At 40.7% G+C, this 22,127-nt stretch overlaps 1 protein-coding gene across 2 annotated transcripts in view; it reads right to left on the bottom strand.

Annotated features, from left to right (window-relative positions):
- LOC126174050 (probable cytosolic iron-sulfur protein assembly protein Ciao1) overlaps positions 1–22,127 on the bottom strand; it is a 90,990-nt gene that overhangs the window by 10,663 nt on the left and 58,200 nt on the right. For both annotated transcript variants that reach the window (XM_049921005.1, XM_049921004.1), the window contains exon 4: positions 19,117–19,285. In XM_049921005.1, the coding sequence (XP_049776962.1) occupies positions 19,117–19,285 (169 nt within the window). The remainder of the gene's footprint in view (positions 1–19,116; positions 19,286–22,127) is intronic.

Here is a 22,127-nt window from a genome sequence, read left to right as displayed (position 1 = left end):
GAATTATTGAAACTTGTCTGAAGCTTGCTACCTTGCCTGGATCATAATTTTAATAAACTCATACCGTCCATGCACATTTCAGAGTCAGGAAATACACCTGCAGAGAGAGAGAGAGAGAGAGAGAGGGGGGGGGGGGGGAGGGAAAGGGGGGGGGGGGAGAGAGAGAGAGAGAGAGAGAGAGAGAGAGAGAGAGAGAGAGACAGAGAGAGAGAGAGTTATTAATTACCATAGTTACTGGTTCAACAATATCACGAATAATTTTCTTCTGGACGTTAGTGGACATCCCATATATATCCTGACTGCCAGAAGGCTTATAAAATTTTAAAATCCTTAGTATTTCATCTTTTTGTAATTTCCTCCAATTCATCATGGTTCAGATTCTTTATTTGCTGTTGACCACATGCAGTGCAATAGGCTTTATAATGATGTCAAAATACAGAACATTTACTATATTAGTTAGTGTTTACATTACAAGTACAAATCAATTGTACAGTATTGCAATCATAGGCTTAAAACTCAATTTCTATGTTACAAGTATCCAAGAATTCTGTAAGACTGTAGTATGGATTGTCTATTAACCATTTGTGCAGTTTACTTTTAAAATCACTGAAAGGTGTATTGAGTGCAACATGTGGTAATTTGTCAAATAACTTCAAACAGTTGCATCTTTCATCATTTCTTACAGCAGTTCCAGCATCTATATTCATGTCAGGGATTGTACTTATAGTGTTTTTCACAATGGCAATAAAATAACAGCTGAATTCATCCAGACTACACAAACTTAATGGAGAGGTGGGTTTTTCCCTGTGTTCATTGATTGGGTACCAGGCCGCCTTGCATAGGCTGTGGGTTCCTTCAATGAACCTATTAATGCTTTTCTTGTTGGCTTGTTCTACATCCTTTCTATAAAGTCTTTTTCCTGTAAATATTTGCTGTAAAACATGTCCTTTGTATTGGGATCTGCTGCTGTTTTGAAGTGATCATGTAATAGCAGTAAAATGCATTTTAGTTTTTTTCCATTCACTAGTTCTCCATGTCCTTTCTTTCACCACATTTTACCCATAGTTTAACATGTTCACAAGGATATTTTTTGGTCTTCTGTGGATCAAATAGACAAATTTCATTTTGATGATCTGCAAGAACTCTATAAACGCATCAGTTGCTGCCATTTCCTGTAATCCAGGCTACCACTCTACTACACATAATGCTGTCTGAAAAGCACTTAATGTTTCCTTATTTATGACCCAGTTTATGAATACATAATTAGAATTCTGGGAAACAGTTGGCTGATTATTTGCTCTTTCTGTATACATTTTCATGATAGCCATTATGACTGATGAACTCCTGCATTGATCTCAAACGTCAAATATGTGTGTAACTGTAATTCAGACAGAGTTTGACTCGATAGCTGGCTGGGTTACAGCCATTGTGTGACAGCTATGTGTGCTGTACACCCTCAAATTCAATCATGTATTCCTCCTACTATACAATAATAACTGATTCTATGTCGTGACATTTAGGAGATTTGACTGGAGGATGTAGGACATCACATCATTCTAAAAGTCAGATAATATCATGTTCAATCCTGTAGGGTGATTGATTATTATGTGTTTAAGGGACTAAAGTATTGTGTCATCAGTCCCTCCTTATCACGTGAAACACATTTTGAAGGGGGTAAAGAAGTAATCTGCGGTCACTTGATGGGCACCCACCAGAGGGGGAAGCTCTCACCTCCACAGCCTCCTCCCCCAACACTGGAAGTGGATGATTTGTAGTAAAATCCAGTCTCCCTCAGGAAATGCAACACTTTGGCAGTAGCTGTCATATCATCTGAAAGTGTCTGAGGTAGTGAGAGCATGTCGCAGATCGGCCAGCAGGGTGCACTCAACAAGAACATGCACTATCGTCAGTAGACTACCGCACCTGCAGTAAGGAGGATCCTCCCGATGCAAAAGGGACTTGTCGGTGAGTCTCATATGGTCAATGCGTAGTTGGCACAAAACACTGGCATCTTTCTGTGAGACCTGGAAAAATGTATGCCACATTTTAGTTGACTCTTTAATTGTTCTAAACTTGTAGCCTGCCATTCCAATTCCCAGAGCCTCAAAATATGGTATAGGGGTTGTAATATTAAGTCTAGTTCAGTTCTGTACTCTGGATCTTTTCTTGACTGTCCTATATATATAGTCTGTGGCATAAAGTTCATTTCAGTCACATCTGTCATTTTTGGCGTTGCAGTTTTTATAAGTGTTGGAGCAGTACAGTCACAATTCAGACGAAGCTCAACAAACATTTTGTAGAACTGTACCAGACTGGAACTGGCTATGCACCAGCTACAGTGTACAATAACTTTTTATGAGTACTTTGAAAGCTTCTGCCAGAAGGTTCCATAAGTGTGTAAACCAGATGAGTTTTGTGACAAGCAAAAGTTGCAAGTGCTGCCTGTGTAAGATTGCTCTGCAATGCCACTACCAATAGCTGCTGGTTATATAGGGAGGAACGTTACCTACTGAAATGATCTTGGAAGAAACTGAAGGTCTCCTTGTATGGTTAGTAACAGATGGTAAACCATTTTAAGGATGTCTTAAGTAGTTGTTAATGGTTATACTACGAGTTTACATGGGCAACACTCATCTAATGATGGGAAGGAGAGTATAGTTGCTACTCTTTACAAGTCAGCATTCTTTCCCTCAGCTCCATTTAAAAGTATCTTTGTTTGTGCATCCATCATAGCCCAAGTGAAAACAAGATACACAATAATGTGAAAGTATGGTCAGAAAAATTTGTGTTGAACACATGAGTGCTAACATACTATGTATATGGCCACAATTGTTTCTAGTCTAATAACACACAAGTAAGAAATTTATTCTACTGTAAACTTCATAATGGAGCACAACAGGTGATATCTTTAAATGAAAAACCTAGTATTTGTCTGATGATAACAAAAGAAAAATTAGGCTACCGCAAATAGATGGTTTTCTTAAAATTGTCTATTAAAAAGAAAGAATTCTGCTCCTTAGAAAGGGGCTTTAGGTAATATTGTTCATTAAAGATGGGGCAACACTACAACTTTCACTTGGAAAGATTCTTAGAACATGAGTTATATTGAAGTCTTTGCAGTGGATTCCAGCTTTCACAAATAGCTGAATGATGTTTCCCACCAACCATGAATAGCCTTGTTCATCAGTGAGATACAAAAGTCCACTAAAGGCAAAGGTCCAGGTTCAAGTATCAGTCTGACATGCAGCTTAAATCAGTCAACAGGCTTCATAGAAGCATATACATCAATGCAGAGTTAAAGAGCTGGGGTGACCATCAACCACTAGAACACTATCGTTCATCTTCGATGTTATGATCTTTGCCTCTGCTCTCATGGCCTTTGTGTCCGTACACCATTGTGAGTCGTTCAATATTACTGTGCTTTTATGATTCACTAGTTTTTGATAATGAATCACTCATTGGTGATTTCCATCTTTTACCATATCATCGTTAGGCCCATAATTACTATGTTTGTGACCCTGGCGACATTCACAAACATCATTTTTGACACCTACAATGCAGATTTGCACTTTGTCACAGACTCACAGTGCAATTACCTTTTGTTGGACCCTTATATTTGCCAGTTTTATAGCTTGGCACGTCTGGATGCAGTATACTGGAAATGTGATTAGTGTGTATTTTCTCGACCTCAGTGTGTACAGGTCCGGACTTGCTTACATTCCAGTGAATGTTATTCTGTTGTTTATTTACTTCTGCAAGTGCAACTTATTAATTAAGAATCCAACATACAATGTGTCGAACTCTGTGCTACCCCATTGCATTGTGTGGCGAGACTGTGGGTCTCAAATTTGCTGTCTTCCACATACTACCATTAAACTGAGTTACATCACAATGTACAACTACTGTTCTACATACTTCAACACTGCCACTGTTACCTTTACACTACTTGCCTTTTAATGATACTGCCCCCTCTCTGGCTCTGTATGTTCCGACTTCTACATTTTTGCATTCTGCAGCTAAGGTTGTACCTTCCATGAGAGTCAACCACATTTCTGCACCTCCCGTGTCACACATCCTCAGTCCCCCCCCCACATGGGCTTCAGGTGATACATCACATCGCATCAGTCTACTGCATGTACATGCAATGCTACCTTCTATGATCATGCTCGTCACCAACACACCAGCCTACATCATTCTCATGCCTAATATGTAGTGAGGGCAACCCCTGGCAATTCCTCACTGAGACACCTGCAACTGCCCAATCAAGATTTCATCACTGCTAATGGTGTACCACCTTCACTGGTCACTGCAGGTCTACATCCTATGTCAACATCTACACAAACGGTTTCATCTGGCAGGTTTCCTAAATTGCCTCTATTACTGAGGGAATTAGATTAGGAAATGATACACTTAAAGTAGTAAAGGAATTTTGCTATTTGGGGAGCAAAATAACTGATGATGGTCGAAGTAGAGAGGATATAAAATGTAGACTAGCAATGGCAAGAAAAGCGTTTCTGAAGAAGAGAAATTTGTTAACATCGAGTATAGATTTAAGTGTCAGGAAGTCATTTCTGAAAGTATTTGTATGGAGTGTAGCCATGTATGGAAGTGAAACATGGATGATAAATAGTTTAGACAAGAAGAGAATAGAAGCTTTTGAAATGTGGTGCTACAGAAGAATGCTGAAGATTAGATGGGTAGATCACATAACTAATGAGGAAGTATTGAATAGGATTGGGGAGAAGAGAAGTTTGTGGCACAACTTGACTAGAAGAAGGGATCGGTTGGTAGGACATGTGTCGAGGCATCAAGGGATCACCAATTTAGTATTGGAGGGCAGCGTGAAGGGTAAAAATCGTAGAGAGAGACCAAGAGATGAATACACTAAGCAGATTCAGAAGGGTGTAGGTTGCAGTAGGTACTGGGAGATGAAGAAGCTTGCACAGGATAGAGTAGCATGGAGAGCTGCATCAAACCAGTCTCAGGACTGAAGACCACAACCACAACCACAACAACAACAACAACTGAAGGACAATCACTGTATATGGGTTGTCCTGGCAGGAAATATCTTTGACCTTCATGGCATTGTGGATGAAGACTCCTATTTTATTGGCCTGGTTAGTCATTTCCACGAGCACACAGCCCTTATCACTGACTTGCTGCTCTCCACAGCTGCCCATCACAAAGACTCTGTGGCTAAAATTACTGTCATTCAACATTTGTCACATCCCTCTTCCACAGTCATGTATCATGTAATACAAGACGAGAAATGAGGACCTAGGACCACGTCTCAACTTTGACGGCACCTCTGCATGTCAACAGACATTGTGGACTGTCAAATTCCTGTACGAATTGCAATTACAATTATTGTCACATGCTTCTGATCTACAGGAAAATAAGTTATGCCTTGCAGATCAAGCATATAGCATCTTGCAGCACAGACAAATTCTCACTAGCCCAAACGGTCATTTGGATGATAATGCTTGCATTACATGCCAACTCCCTCCCCCCTCTTCACTCCCTCTGCCCCAATCCACTTCCCTTAGTTGATAGAGCCTGCATGGGAGTACACACAGTTGCCTGGTATGATACACAGGCACATGGTGGTAACTTTCATGCACTACCTGGCACCAACCCCCCAATCACTTCCAGCCTCTATTGAGGAAGCAGCCAAACAACACGACACACCTCTCTCTGGAGAATCCAACAGAAGGCATGCACACAGCATGGCTTACTCCTCACCCCGTGCACCCCCTCTGCTGGTTCCATGTTGCATTAGGAGATGCTGCTCAGAACAGGTGCCCACCCTGCACTGTAAACTCTGTGCATGGACCAGTTTAGGTGCACTGGCCCATGCCCCTCCTACATCACACCTCATCAAGCAACAGTCGATGAATGCCTTCTCATCTCACAGTGGTTGTCTTTACTTTATAGACCACATGTCAGTGCTCTAGTTTATATCAACAGTGCTCTGGAGGCTAGTGTTATACCTACAGCACTGATCCCTCCCCGTATATTCCCTACACAAACTGGCATTGTGCACACCAAACATCTCACACATCAAAGTCCCCGGTGCTGAGGATCTCCAGGTCCACCTAATATCTAAACTGTGCTTCCTATGTCATTCCACACAGCTGATGTTGATAAACTGGACTTTGGAAATTATTTTCTTTGACATATAGGATTTCTACCCAACATAAAGTTAGCTTCACCGCTACACAATGCATCTGGCACACTAATTCTGAGCTAGTTCAGCACTGCTTCTTTCATGCTGCCTATTGAGATCCACTCCCACACTCCCTTTCCAAGTGCTGTATGTTTTCACCTCAGCTCACCACTTCACTAGTCGACCTTTTGCTCAAGTGCTCTGCTGTCAATGCTCTTTAAGTGCACAGTCCCTCACTATGTCAACAGTTCGATGCTGTATCTGCACAGCTCGCACAGGCTCTTCACAAAGCACACCAGCTCTCCAACACAATTTCCTCATAACCGGGCAATGTAGCTGCTATCAAGTGATATTTGTCTATTCAGTGTCTCATCCCAGTCTAATGTACCCTTATGCTGACAGTGATGCTCCTCAGAAGAGTTGCAATAACATGATTGTGACAATGATCTCTAATGGCACATGCCACAGGATTAATAAAATGGAGGATCCACCTGTACATCATAATAAGGCCTTAACCCAAAAAAGTTACAACATGCCAAGGCAATTGTCAGCAAACTACTTCAGACAGCAATTGGTCTTCCCCCATATATACTGTGTGGTATCGACAAATTTCACATCACTGCTTACCATCCACAGAAGAAAGGTGGGTTATTTCTTCTATACAGATCCTGAACTCTCGAACTATCATGGATAACTACCCAGTCAGTCACATCCAAGACTGCCCAATTGCTTAAATGTGTACAGGTGACTGCCACAAGACTTACCACCAAATACCTGTGTTCACTGAAATATTTCAAAAATTCCACTGATTACCCCCTTTCGGCTTTATGAGTACTGCCCCATGCTTTATGGCCTCAATAATGCAATCCAAACATGGCAGAGGTTCATCAGCTCTCTCTGTTCAACCTTACATTCACATATGCTTATCGTGATGACCTTTTGATTCTTTCATCTATCACCGAGGAGCATGAACAGCACCTGTCACAGGTCCAAGTGACACTGCGCCACAAGTGTCAAAATCAATCATGTAAAGCCACCTTCCTGGGTTATACTGTTTTATCTGATGGCATCCACATCTGATCATGTCGTATTCATTTGCAACCTAACTTTACCTACAGACTACTGTAAACTATGTAGGGTCCTTGGTACCACAAATTTCTATCGCCACCACCTCCCACAGGTTGCCTTATCCAGGCAACACTTACCAACATTCTCATTTGTAAGATTATTTCAGGCACTAGGAAGGTGCCTACGATGAATGATATGATCGCAGTTCTCAAGTCAACCATGCTGTCACACGGGCTCAAATTGTCCTCAGTGCTCAAATCTTGGTTACTGTGGCCACAAGAGACATACCGATTGTGGGCAGTACTGCAGCAGCATATCAGTGTCACAACTAAGTTTCTTATGTTCTTTTCTAAGAAACTTCCACTCTCTCAGTGCAAAAGGTCAACGTTTCACCACAAACTTCTCATGGTCTGCGAGACAATCAAACACTTCCATGACAATATTGAAGGATGCAAATTCACCATCTTTACAGATTACTGCCTGCTGGCTGACACATCTGTAACCATGGAAAGAATGTTTCTCCTCAATGGCTCTAGCACATGGAGCTCATCTGCCAGTATTCCACAAATGTATAATATATACAAGTGTTCGATAATGTCATTGCAGATTATTTGTCCAGTGTAAATGTTATCTCAACCCCACGGACATGAATGAGCTGGTACACCTACAGACAGATGATTCTGAGCTCGCCGTAATGCTGATAGACACAAAACACTCTGTAACACTTGACATCGCTTCCTCCCAGGTTCCTCCATACATGTCATGGGTGACACCTCGATCAAAGCTACCATAAAACTAATCACTGAACATTTCATCATAAAAACTGATTGTTGCACTCGGCCACACAATTTTACCCCATGTCAGAGGAGTCATGTGGAATGGCATACTGAGGCCCCTCTTGGACAATTCAGCATCCCCAAGGGTCATCTACGTCATGTCCATATTGACATAGTGGGACCACTAGTACCCTCAGATGATTTTCACTACATTCTGTCTCTCATCAATCAAGTCATGAGATGGGTTAAAGCTGTTCCCCTTCCGACCGTACGTCCAAAACAGTTGCCCACTTTGGCTGCCAGTCCTCAATTACAACTGACCAGGGCCACAAATTTGAGTCCTCACTCTTCTCAAAACTTTGCAATCTGTGTGGTATAGACAAATTTCACATCACTGCTTACCATCCACAGAGAAATGGTCTCACAGAATGTTCACACCATACACTTAAGGCAGCACTCATGTGCCTAGTGGTTCCTGCCTGGAAGCGATACTATGTGCCTTTTAGGAATATGCACAGCTTACAAGGAGATCTCCAGGCATCATTCACAGACTTCTTGTACGGTGAGGCCCATATCCTAAGGATGACTGATGAGCTTCCAGCTTTAGTTGATCATGTACGCCCACACATCACACACATTTGTATGCCACCTCCACATCCACATTCTCTATCTCATGTTGCTGTCCTTAAGGAACTGACTACTACTGATTATGTGATGCTCCATGACGTCTTTGTTTCAGCATCATCACAGGTTCCTTATTCGGCCTCCTCAGAAGTCCTCACTCACAGATGAACACCTTTGGCATCATACTTAACAACAAATGTGAGACGAACTTGGTGAATCAACTGAAACCTGCCTCGTCACTCACCAACAACCTTACTCAGGCGGCATCGGTCATCCAGCTGGACCCGCTTGATGACCCCTCCCGGCCTTCTGTGGCCTCAGATTTGTCTTTCCATAATCCAATGTACAGTTTTTGTGCTGACACTGAGTCACTTCCCCTCAAGTTTTCCATCTTGCCACCCAGTGTTTCAAGTGATATGTGTGACTATAGTGTAGTACTGTGTGGGCCTCTGCACAGCCAAGTACCACTGTTTTCACTGTTGACATCACGAGTGTCAACCTGATGAGCTCTGTATCGAGGTCAGGAATGACATAGCCTTCATCTTTACCATTTCACCACTGCCTCAAGATGATGCCTCCACCATGCACATATGGCTCCTGAACTGTTTTCAGCTTCCTCCCAGCACCAACCAAGATCTTATTATGGAGAAGATATCCTCCAACAGTCGACACACTATCATTATCCCTCTCTAAACTCTGATTCTCCAATTATGGACATCACTTCAGCCAATGACCTCTCCTGCTTCCCAGTGGGATGGCTACTCAACTTGAGTGGATGCAAATTATTGTCAATGGTATAGCCTGCTCTGCACCTCCCCCAAGCTCTGCACTTCCTGGGAAGGGAGGGGGCACTCTGTAGTGGCTATCAACCACTAGAAAACTATTGTTCATCTTTGATGTTATGGTCTTTGGCTCTTCTCTCATTGTGTTTGTGTCTGCATGCCATTATGAGTTGTTCAATTGTATTATGCTTCTGCATTTAATCAAAGTTTTTGATAATGATTCACTTGTTGCCATTTACATCCTTTACCATATCACTGTTAGGATTGGAATTACCTTAGAGTAATTTCAGAAGCAATTAATAGGTTGTAGTAAACCACTGTCTCTCATTTCATTTCCACCAGCAGTTTAGGCTAGCAAGATATGCAGAAAAGTCTGTAAGTAATGAGAAAGGCAGGGTAGAGGACTTGCTTCCAGTACATCATCATCATCATCATCATCATCTGACCACACACTGCTGTTGAACTGTCTCCAGCAGCTTAGTTTCGAGATTGATCACTATGTAGAAAAGATGGATTTTACCTCAGATCTGGGATATTTGCAAGAAGAGCTCAATCACCTAGTAGCTGGAACATAAGCAGATGAGCACTGCTGATCACAAGAAAAAGGGTGGCTTCAAAGAAATGCCCAGATCCTCACTACTGTTTCCTCCTCCTGAGACTGTGTTAATAAAGAAGCTACCCACATATTCATAAGTGTTAATTCACTTAACAGAAAAACAGGATAAAATGCTAGCAAGGAATGGAATCCAGCAATGGCCATGCTACTATAACAAACACTATGGGAACAGCAAATCAAGAGGCCTCTTTTTAAGTCTTCAGATTTGACTGTCCACTTAAAAATCTATTTTTATTGGCTTTCTTCAAAGTACTCAATGATAGGTTTAAAAGTCATTCTACGTACATGATCAGTTACACTGGCCATGACAGTTATCTCTTTGGTTCTTCCACCAAAAGTTAATACTATCACTTGAAGATAACATGCTGTTGTTTCATCAGAAATATTGCAGAAGTTTTGTGATACCATCTAACGTGGGACCCAAGAGCCTCATTTACACCTCTATTCCACATCAAAGTTTTGAGCTGGACTGTGAGCCTCGACTGTATAACTCAGTTGGTAAGAGCATTCCCAGCAATAGCAAGAGTTCAGACTGGTATTTGAGTGTTAGTGAAGCATAGTTTTGGGCTGCCAGGAAATTTCATAAAATTATAAAAACAACTGCCAATTTAAAAAATTCCTTCTGATCATTGCACTGTTCTAAGATGAGGCAACAGAAGCACATAATGGCTGAGGCTACATGATGGAGAAAGCTTACTGTTAATTAAAACAATCCTAACAAAATCCTTTAAAGAGGCTGTAGCTACGTCAAGGAATAGGACAAGAGCTATTTCATATGATGATAATAATAGCCCTGAAATCAAGCCACATGGACCACATCCTGTTAACTGACTGATGCTTCATTTTATCTGTCAATGGCATTACTGAGCATCAGTATACAAGAACATGAGAGAAATACACCACCCTCCTGGACTTAGCATTGGCTTTCCCGAACTATAGTCGGCGCATCTCTTTCAGGTAGCACATCAATTGACTTTGTGAGGTTCACTGAACTCCGCTCCAATCCTTCCATGGAGGGAACATCTTTGGTTGTGCCACCAATCAAATATGGGTCTTTGGTGTGGCTGTGAAACACGCAAACTGCTTAGCTTCAGAGAGAGGCAGACTCCATTTCTTATGCATTTCTGAAATTACTGACATTCATTTCTATCCTTGTTGATGATGGTCAATCACACACACATTTTCTGAAATATGTCACTTCACTCTATCCTAAGTCATATGTTAATTAGGTGCCAGTGAACAAGCTTCAGCAAGTAGCCTTTATTGTGGAGTCAATATTCATTAATACAGTAATTTCATTTTTCAGCATTGCCTCAGTAAATTGAGAAATAATGCAACCTATGTGAACACTTAATCAAAATCTATAATATCAAAGATTATAAAAAACTTCCAAACATCATTGATTCTCTTACTTGAATGAATGAAAAAGGAAGGTAGATTGGGATTTAAAGGCCTGCCAATAGTGGGATTATTAGAGGCAGAGCACAAACTGAGTTTGGCCAAGGAAGGGGCAAGAAATCAATCTGTGGCCTTTTCAGAGGAAAAGTTGTGGCAGCCTTCTTAATATATTTAGAGAAGTCACAAAAAAAAACTAAATTTAAATGATTGGGTGGGTTATTGAACCCCATCAAAGATAGGTAAGGGCAACAGAAGTGACATAATCCTCAGTACATAATGCAAAGATTACACTAAGCAGAATATGAAAGCAAGATGAACACTGAGTCTTCCCATGCTTTCTAGTCATAATGTGTGTGTCTTTCACCTTTTCTATTTCTCTAGAACTTTATTGCACTCAGGTAAATATACCTTATTCCTATATTTATTTGGCTGAAATAATAAAAATGTTTCAGTAGTCATGTTAGTACTGTATTGCAAGGGGAAGGAGGAAGATACAGCCTCTACACATAGTTGTTAGAGATCAAATATTTACGGTATTGTACTAATAGGAATGATGTAATACAAATTATACAACAGGGCAAAACCATCACCAAGGAAAATGATAAAATCATGAGGACTAGATGCACAAAAAAGAGCTGCAGTGAATGATAAATAATTATAATATGGTGAGGGTGAACCCCATTTAAATTCATGCCCCAAAGAACATGATTCAACATTCACAGTCTTTGCAATTTTTCAACAGGTAAGAGATACTTCTCTCTCATCTGGATAGAAAATTCATTGAGGCTGTAGGGTATTCAGATGACTTGAAAATAATATCAAACTCTACATTCCTGCACTGTGAAAAAGCAGTTATTTCACATAGAGGCATGGTAACAATGAAACACACTGGCAAAATTTAATCAGCAAAATGCTGTCTTACATGGTGATGTATCCAAGTGGATTTATATATGACAGGATACTGAACTACAAGAACAATATACAAAACTAAAATATAACATTGTTTAGTAAAACTGTGCTGTTTATGGCTTGAATCACTGGTAGAATAAAGTCATTTTATTTTCATAAAGTAGACTTTGAAAGTTAAAATCATTCAAGTTTTTTATCATTTGGCAATAAACAACTAGAGCCAGAAAAACTGGTGAATGTCATTGTATTCATAATGTAGACTAAATTCCATTTCATCATGTTTATCTGATATCCTTATGATCAAGATGTTGATAAATTATCCAGTCATTGGAAATGTAATACAGTTTGACATCAGTGGTCTTTCAACAAAACTCATGCCAGACAAAATGAGTAAAAATGTGCTTATGAAATGTGCATTTAAGTTAGACTGCAAATAATTACTAGCATATAAAATAAGGTACACCTGTCCACTACACAAACACTTGTTTATTTCTAGAAAACATGGTAGTGATAGCTCAAACAACAGTTGTAGATTATTCGGAACATCTGAATTCAAAATCAGATTAGGAAGGCTGTTTTTATTCCTCTGTAAAAAGAGAGTTGGTTACCTGAACTTTTAACTTGTCAAAAAAGGATTTTAAAGTCTCTACAGTAAAAATATCTTGGCATCTAAAATTTTAGTACACTCACTAAAAGATTTCAAGAAAATCTCAAAAGAAAACATAAATCTCAAAATCCACAGTGAACACAATGATTTCATTTACATGTGTGTTGTGATAATAGTTCACATGTGGCTTCAGGTTTCATATGTAAAAGGCTTCACAAATATTCAACAGCACAAACAGCTATTCCAGGACTTGACAGTGTTAGTCAGTATTTTTTTATTTCTTGTACAAAAATTGCACACATCAATGCATTTTGCCGATAGTGTCAAATACTTGCAACAGTTGTGATATAAATGCAGCCTCAGTAGAAATTTATGCTGTGGCCAAACAAATAAAACTTACAGTAGGTAACTAAGGGTAGGCTTGGAGAGGGATCAAAATGCTCAAATGTGTGTGAAATCTTATGGGACTTAACTGCTAAGGTCATCAGTCCCTAAGCTTACACACTACTTAACCTAAATTAGCCTAAGGACAAACACACACACCCATGCCTGAAGGAGGACTCGAACCTCTGCCGGGACCAGCCGCACAGTCAATGACTGCAGCAGAGAGGGATCAAATCAAGGACAAGCATACAACATATATCCTGCATCTAAACTTGCATATCACCAAGACAGATGTGTTATACAGGCATCAGAAACTGCTGAAGATTATAGGCAGTGAATGGATAAATTTTAATAGTTGAATCATAAAGAACTTGTATTTTATTGCTGGTAGCTCTAATACTGAACCAATTTTCCTGAATGTACATCAGAAGTAGTACATTATTCTTGCAAAGATCCTCTTCAAAGGACATTCTTTCTGAGGGCTATGCATAATGAAACAGCTCCAAATCTAATAAAGAGTTGGACCAAAATTTTCAGTGATGAGCCAATGTTTTGTATCACAAATCTGGGTAGGTCTGTCCAGATACATCCCAGGACGGCAGATTTCATCAGTGTTGTGTGTCTGCTTTCCTCCAAAAATGTTGTATTTCTGTATCATACTGCAGCTGGGAATTGTATGGGGGATATGGCATATTTCAATGTATTGATGTTATACTCAGTACAGATTAGCATCTTGTCTGCATGAAATATGTAATTTTACACAGTGTGAGTGTGGGATATTCATTAGATATGATCCAATTTAAGTAATACTGTCTTTTGTCCACACAAGTAAACAGATTATGGTGTGGTTTTATTGCAAGAAGGCACAGGTCACAACTGTTAATAAGAAGGATAGCAGACTGATCCATGGAAATACCATACTACTCATATTTCATTGACATCCATTTGTAGTAGAATCCTAGAACTCAAACATAATGAGGTATCTTCAACAAGATGACATCCACCATGCCAACCTGCATGGATTCCAAAAAAGCTGATCATGTGAAATCCAACTTGAACTTTTCTCACATGCCATACTTGCCATGGATCAAGGTAATCATGTAGATGCAATACTTCCTGACTTCTAAAAAGCATTTAACTTAGTACCAACTCAACAGCCACTAAAAGAAGTATACAGGATTTCAAACAAAATTTGGGAATGGGTTGAGGATTTATAGATAGGAAGGATACAGCATGATAGATGGAGAATCATCAACAGAAGTGGAGGTAACTTTAAGTGTTTTCTAGCAAGTTTGTCAGGACCCTTACATTCATAGTGTATATTAATGACCAAACAGACAGTATTAATAGCAATCTCACACTATTTCCAGAGGATGCAGTTACCTACAATGAAGTTTTATCTCAAAAAATCTGCATAAATATCCAATTATATCTTAATAAGTGTAAAGATTAGCAAGATGTTTTAAATGTTGATAGATATGAAACTGAGCACTTTGCAAAATGCAGAAATGTAGTATTCTATGACTACAACTTCAGTGAGTCCCATCTAATATCAGTCGAATTATACAAATACCTGGCTGTAACAATTTGTTTATATATGAAATGGAATAATTGCATAGGCTCAGTCATAGGTAAAGCAGGTGGCAAACTTTTGTTCATTCACAGCATACTGAGGAAATGCACTCACTCCACTAGGGAGATTGCTAAAAAAATCACATGTGTATCCCATTTTAGAATATTGCTCAGGTGTGTGGAATCCATACCATATAGGACTAAAAAAAGAGTACTGAATGGTACAAAGAAGGGTGGCATGGATTGTCACAGGTTTGTTTGATTCATGGGAGAGTGTCACAGAAATGTTGCTAAATTTGAATTGGCTAGACACTTCAAGTTAGACACCAATTACCTCATGAAAGGCCAGTTAAAAATGTTGGTAAACAGTATTAAATGAAGAGTCTAGACAAATTCTTCATCCCCTTGCATATCACTGTTACAGAGGCTGTGAAGTCGAGATGAGACTAATTACAGCATACAAAGAGGGATCTAAGCAGTCATTCTTCCGAAGCTCCACACGCAGTTGGAACAAGAAGAAATAATAAGTAGTGTGCACAGACCAAATAAGCCCACATAAGTACTAATAACGCTAACTAACCAATACATTAAACATGAACACACTCGCAGATTAGACTTAGGCCAACGCTGACTGGCCAACTGCTGCCTAGAAGCCAGTATGAGATATGATCTATTATCGTGGGACATGTGATCAGCACATTGCCAATTCCTCCAGCTGTTTTTGCCAGTAGATGAATCCTAGTAACGCCGTTGCTTCTTTATTCAAGCAACTTGTTGTTTGGCCTTATAAGGCTGAGCAGACCCTGTTTCAGACTTCTCTATCTCAGAAAAAAATCTGAGGTACCTGGAATCAAACATGGATCCTACCAAACAGACAGCAGTGATGCTAACCATTTGGCTACACAGCACTACAATTATTTATGATGCTAATTTACAAAATGTGTTCCGCTCATACATGTACAAAAATATAAAAATACTTTCACAAAATGGCAATAATTTTATGAAGAGGATAGAATGCTATTATCCAGAGTAGCTGTTCATTGCATACAGGCACAATGAAAAGACTGCTATACTGGTTGGTTATAATTAAACTTTCCCTATTTAACACATTATAACACATAAACTAATTACTGCACAAGGACCAAACTTGGTAGCATTAATGTGAAGGACATGGGGAAGAGAAATAATGCAGAACCAGTTAGTTGAAACACCTTTAACGTGCTGCTATGGTACATCATACCATTACATATTGGTACCATTACTGCTACAAAAAGGGCTCAATATGGTGGGAGGGAGAGGGAGAGGGAGAGGGAGAGGGAGAGGGAGAGGGAGAGGGAGAGGGAGAGGGAGAGGGAGAGGGAGAGGGAGAGGGAGAGGGAGAGGGAGAGGGAGAGGGAGAGGGAGAGGGAGAGGGAGACTCGCACTGTCTCTGGCCACTGTAGCCTGATTGCAAACTGCAAATGTGTTGATGTGAACAGTAATCTGGGGTGGTTGGAGAGGTACAGAGGAGGCATGGGGTGGGAGGGGGAGGCTGCGCTGGAGGAGAGGGGGCTGCAGAAAAGGGAGAGGAGAGAGGTAGAGAAAGGAAAAGACTGCAAGTGCATTGGCAGAATAAAAGGCACGTATACAGCTGGAGTGGGAGAAGGGAAAAGGACAGCTAGTTAGAGGGCAAGAAATAGTGAGATTGAAGTTAGGGAGTTATGGGAACAAAGGATATTTTGTGGGGAGAGTTCCCAGCAGTGCAGTTCACAAAACGTGGTGTTTGTAGGAAGGATCCAGATGTCACAGGCTGTGAAGCAATCATTTAAGTTCAGCAGACAGTGCTGAGCAGCATGTTCAGCATCAGGGTCATCCAGCTGTCTCTGGGCTACAGTTTGTCAGTTTTTGTTCATGTGGACAGACAGCTTGTTGGTCATCATGCCCACATAATAAGAAGCGTGCTGGTTGCAGCTTATTTTGCAGATCATATTGCTGTTTTCACTGGTCGCCCTGCCTTTGATGAAACACGAGATGCCTGTGACAGGACAGGAGTAGGTGGTAGTGGGAGGATGTATCGTATGTGTCTTGCACCTAGTTCCACTGCAGGGATATGAGCCATGAGGGAAGTGGTCGGCAGCAGGTGAGGAGTAAGGATAGACAAGGATGTTAAGTAGATTCAGTTGGCAGTGGAACACCACTACGGGAAGGGGGGAGGAGGGAGGGTATTCCTCTTTTCAGAGCACAATGAAAAGTAGTCAAAACCCTGGAGGACAGTGTGATTCCACTGCTCCAGCCCTGGATGGTACTGAGTCATCCTTTATGGCTGGATAGTGGGTATGTGTGTGGTGGAAACTCACTGGTGAGACTTGGCTCTGGAGACCTGTTTTTGAAGAAGGTTGAAAGGGTAATCTTGGCCTGTGAAGAACTCAGTGAGAACCTTATCATATTTAGAGAGGGACTACTCATCACTGCAGATGCAATAACCACAGGTGGCTACACCGTGTGGAATGAACTTCTTGGTACTGAATGTGAAGCAGCTGTTGAAGTGGAGGTGTTGTTGCTGGTTGGTAGGTTTTATGTGGACAGACATACTGGTGTAGCCATCCTTGAGGTCGAGTTCAGCATCAAGGAAACTGGCTTGTTGGGTTGAGGAGGAGCAGGTGAAGTGAATGAGGGAGAAGTAGTTGAGTTTATACAGGAATGTGGATAGTGTGTTCTCACCCTCAAACCACATCATGAACATGTCATCAAAGAATCTCAGTCAGGTGAGAGGTTTTGGATTCTGGATTGTTATGAAGGATTCTTCTAGATGGCCCATGAACAGGGTGGCACAGGGTGCTGCCATTTGGGTGCTAATTGCTGCACCACATATCTGCTTGTGGTAATGCCTTCAGAAAGGAAAAATAATTGTGGGTGAAGATATAGTTGGTCATGATTACCAGGAAGAAGATAGTATATTTGAAGTCAGTCGGGCACTGGGAAAAGTAAGGCTCAATAGGAGGAAGGCCTTGGGCATTGAGGATGTTAGTGTAGAGGGAGGTGTCATTGGCAGTGATGAACTGGGTGCCAGGTGCTAAGGGAACAGGAACTGTGGAGAGTCAGTGGAGGAAATGGTTAGTTTATTTTATACAGGAGGATAAGTTACAGGTAACAGTCTGAAAGTGTTGATCTATGAGATTCTCTAGGTGAGGTCAAAATAACCAGCCACAATGGAGCATCCTGGGTGGTTGGATTTATGGAATTTATGAATCCCATTAAAGGCAGGAAGAGTAGGAGTGGTAGGGCTGAGAAGAAAGATAGACTCAAGAGAGAGGTTCTAGGACAGGCCTAAGGATCTGAGGAGGGCTGGAGATATTGATGGATTTCTGTGATGAGGTCACTGTGGCAGGGTTTGTAGGTGGACAAATCTGATACCTAGCAGAGACCTTCCACAGTGTAATCTGTGCAGTTCAAAACCACAGTGGTCAAGCCTTTGTTGGCAGATAATATTACGAAGGCAGGTATCAGTTATTAGGTGGTGGATTGCAGTTCTTTCTGCAGATGTACGGTTTGTTTCCATATTGAGGGATTTGGGGGAGGACGGTGAGGCTATGTTCAAGGTTATCCCACAAATTTAATAGGGGATGATTTGAGGGCAGTGGGAGTCAATCATGGTTGTCTGGATGAGTGAACTGAATCAGGCAGGGTTTGGTATCGCGTTCGGATGGAGTCCGATTGGTAGGGTTGGTGGCAAAAAAGTGTTTCTGTTATAGAGGCCAGGAGGAGGAGGGAAGATTTTTAACAAGCTGAGCTTTACTGATTTAAGTAGGTGAAAAAGCAAGGCCTTTGGAAAGAACTACTACTTATATAGAACCGAGGCTTTTGGAGAACAGGTTCACAACTGTCTTTCGGAACTGTTTATGTTCTGGATTCTGGGCAGTGTGGGAGAGAGTATCTGAGGGTGTGGTAAACACAGTAGGTCAGCAAAGCAGGGTTTGTTTGTTAGAGGAGATGTGGGGATGGTTTGATGGAGACTCTTGTGAAGGTGATGGACAGTGGCAGTCCAAGCTGGGAATAGGAAGTGAACTCATTGGTTACAGGAGTTTGGGACTGCAGAACAGGAGAATTTTACAGATGGAGAGGAGGAATTGCAAGGATGTCTGTGTGAGGAGTACAAGAAATGTGTGAATACAATGCTCACATTATCACAGATTATGATTTTCTTCACAAACAGCAAGTTACTGCAAGCAACTTACACATTTTCTGCTGAACAATGGTCACCCAACTTGCCATCTTGTGGCGACCTTGCAGCACTATCTTCCAGAGATTCATCAGGAGACTCTGGCTTCTGAAAAGTTAGTTCTGCTAAATAGGAACTTCCTCCAGAAGAAGCTGATGGTATAAGTGGATAAACAGTTTTGTGGTCTGTAAAACAGTAAAGTCATTCATTGTGTCAAACATTGAAAGAAGTAATGACAGAATTCTTATTTGTATTCAAAAATACCTGATGCTGTTTGCCAACAGTTGTGTGATCAATGTTGTCATTGACAGGTCATTAATTGTGTTTACCAATGATATAAAAGAGTTTGCAGCCAATAAGTGAGATACACACTGGCATCATATTTCATGACATTCTAACTCTGAATTCATCTCTCAAGAAAGCTCTGTGTCTGATATGAAAGAGCTACTTAATTTTCCATGCCAGATGATGTCTGTTTTGTTTCATCCATTTATTCACTCTTTCCCTATTGTGTTTACAGCAGCAGAGTTAGTGCAGCCTATGGGAAGCTGGTCTCCCACATCAGTATTTGCAGTCACAAAATTTTTAACACATCTGTTTACACAACCTGCTGCCATGCATTGGTTTCCAAATCCATTCTGCAATCCATGGTGAGTATATGCTATGACAACTCCTTCCTTTACTATTAATTCAATTACAAATGTTGTTGAGAAATCATAAAATATATCATGCAGAACACTGGCATAATATTCAGTAATATTTTTGGAACATTTTGCTAACAGCAAACTGAGTTCAGTCTCATATGGCTTAGGTACAAAGTATTAACCACAATTACCAGTATGATCTTTGTCTACCCCTATAATTATAAACTTGGCTGCAGTAACTCTTTCTGGGTATGGGGCTCTGAACAAAATTTTTCTCTCCCTACATTACTTTTATCTCTTTTCTTAATCTTCCTTTTTTCTGAATTACACTTTTCATACTCAATGATGAAACCATTTCTTCAAAAAGCTGAAGCTATTTTCTTTATGGCATTGACAGGGATGTCTTTGTTTAAGGAATTGGCAAGTAGATACTCTTATTCCAGAACCTATATTATCAACAGATTAACATAACTTTAAAGTAAAGACCCAAATTACACAATAAAAATTAAACAACAGACAATCATAACACTACATTAAAGTTTTAAGAAGTCAATTAAGCATGTGAATACCTTGAGACACTTCGGAACTATGCGCTGTAGTCAGATCATGTACATATTTAAGTTGTTACTTCCTTGAGAAAGTGAAAGTACTCAAGCCTCTTAAAGCATTATAAGCTAGCCAAATTGTGTAAAGAGCTGCTTTAGTGTATGATACGCAAATGACAAATTTTTTATGTTTATTCATATGGTGCCATTAGAGCCCTTCATAAGCAACATTTCTCGATGACTCCTTTTCGCCTAGAAACTGAAAATCATTTCCTGTCTGCCTATATTCTTTCCACAAACCAGATGCTGTCCAACTTTTCTTCTTCTTGGAAGGCTGTGAAGGTGTCAATAAGGTATCTGTATGCTGTTCAGTTTGAAAACTTTTTCACTCCTATCTTACCAGTCTTTTCCAATCTCTAAGAACTGCTTGTCTCAAACTCAGTTTTACTGTCAATAATTTCAATAATTCTATAAAAATGTCGATATAAATAAAAACTTTACTTCCTGATTACCTCCATCAGCTGTTCATTATTCTGATTAAATTCTTCCTCTTAATATACGCTGACAACAGAATCCCATGGTGTCAGACCTCAGGAATCCTTCTGGAGGTATGTTCTCTAATAGGTGACATTGAGAGTGCCAATAATGTAGTTGAGGTGATAAGTTGTACAAAAGGTTTGTTTACACAGTACAAAAGAAAGACACATCCACATTCAATAACGACACAGAACACACTGAAGTCTTTGCTCCATCCAAAGATACACTTCTCTTTGCTCCCTGCAATGCATGTTGCTATTGATATCCCCACAGAGCTCCCCTCCCCCCTCATAGTATAGAATGCTGGAGGAGGGATGTGAGTTGCACTCTCATTTGAGTGTGTTGTGGCTGGCTGTGTTACAGGGCACTGAACCATTTGTCAGAGTTGTGTTGTTTGTGATGCTGGTGCTGTAGAGCTGGTAGAGAAGCAGGTGGTGCGGGAGATGCCTGGTGCGCCTATACCAGCACACAGGTGGTGTGTCTGAGGGTGGAGAGAGAAGCGGTGTAGAGGTCATCTCTGCAGCAGGATCCTTCTCATCATGGAGCAGCAGTGTATGTGGTGGTCACGAGAGGAGCCTCAGGCAGGTGATGGTGAAAATGACAACTGTTCAAAGGTGAGATGATATAGAAGTGTAATCAATATTACTAGAGAGGATATATGAATGATCAAGGCGTCAAATGCATGCAATGCCACACATAGACATGTTGTCATTGCAAGCTATGAGGTAGATATCATTATGGATGAGTATGATGGTGGATTATGGATGAGTATGATGGTGGTGTCACCTGGGCTGAAGTAACTGACATCATATCAAATGGTGACGGCTTGTATAAAGTCCTGCATGTTACCATCTGAGTATCGGGTAGTGATAGTCATCTTCATCATTCATGTCATCATGGCCCAGAATGTCAAACATGTCAGTGTCTCTTACGGACTCTGAAGCGGCCTCTGCACAGTGGGCGTAGTGCCAGCTGGATCATGTCATTCCATAGTATATGTGTTTGAAGTTTGTGAGATCTTTATGTACGAAGACCCTAGGTACTGAATGAGGGGCATGGGGTGGCATGTGGGTATGTCATATGTGGTACTTCACTTTCTTGACTAAGTCAGGTAGGTCTACCAGTTCAAGGTCTTGTGTGGGTAGGACGAAGTCAGCTGGGAGAACTAGTCATTTGTGATACAGTATGTCAGTGAAGTGCTCTTTGATGGCTGTTCTGATGTCAAGTAGTACACAAGGTAGTGCTTCAGTCCACATTCTGCCACGAGACATAAGGGCTCCTTTGAGGGTCTGATGCAACCA

Source organism: Schistocerca cancellata, chromosome 1 (genome assembly GCF_023864275.1).
Source record: "Schistocerca cancellata isolate TAMUIC-IGC-003103 chromosome 1, iqSchCanc2.1, whole genome shotgun sequence".
NCBI classification, from domain to species: domain Eukaryota; kingdom Metazoa; phylum Arthropoda; class Insecta; order Orthoptera; family Acrididae; genus Schistocerca; species Schistocerca cancellata.
The sequence above is the reverse complement of the archived record's forward strand: the minus strand, read 5'-3'. Positions and strand labels throughout refer to the sequence as shown.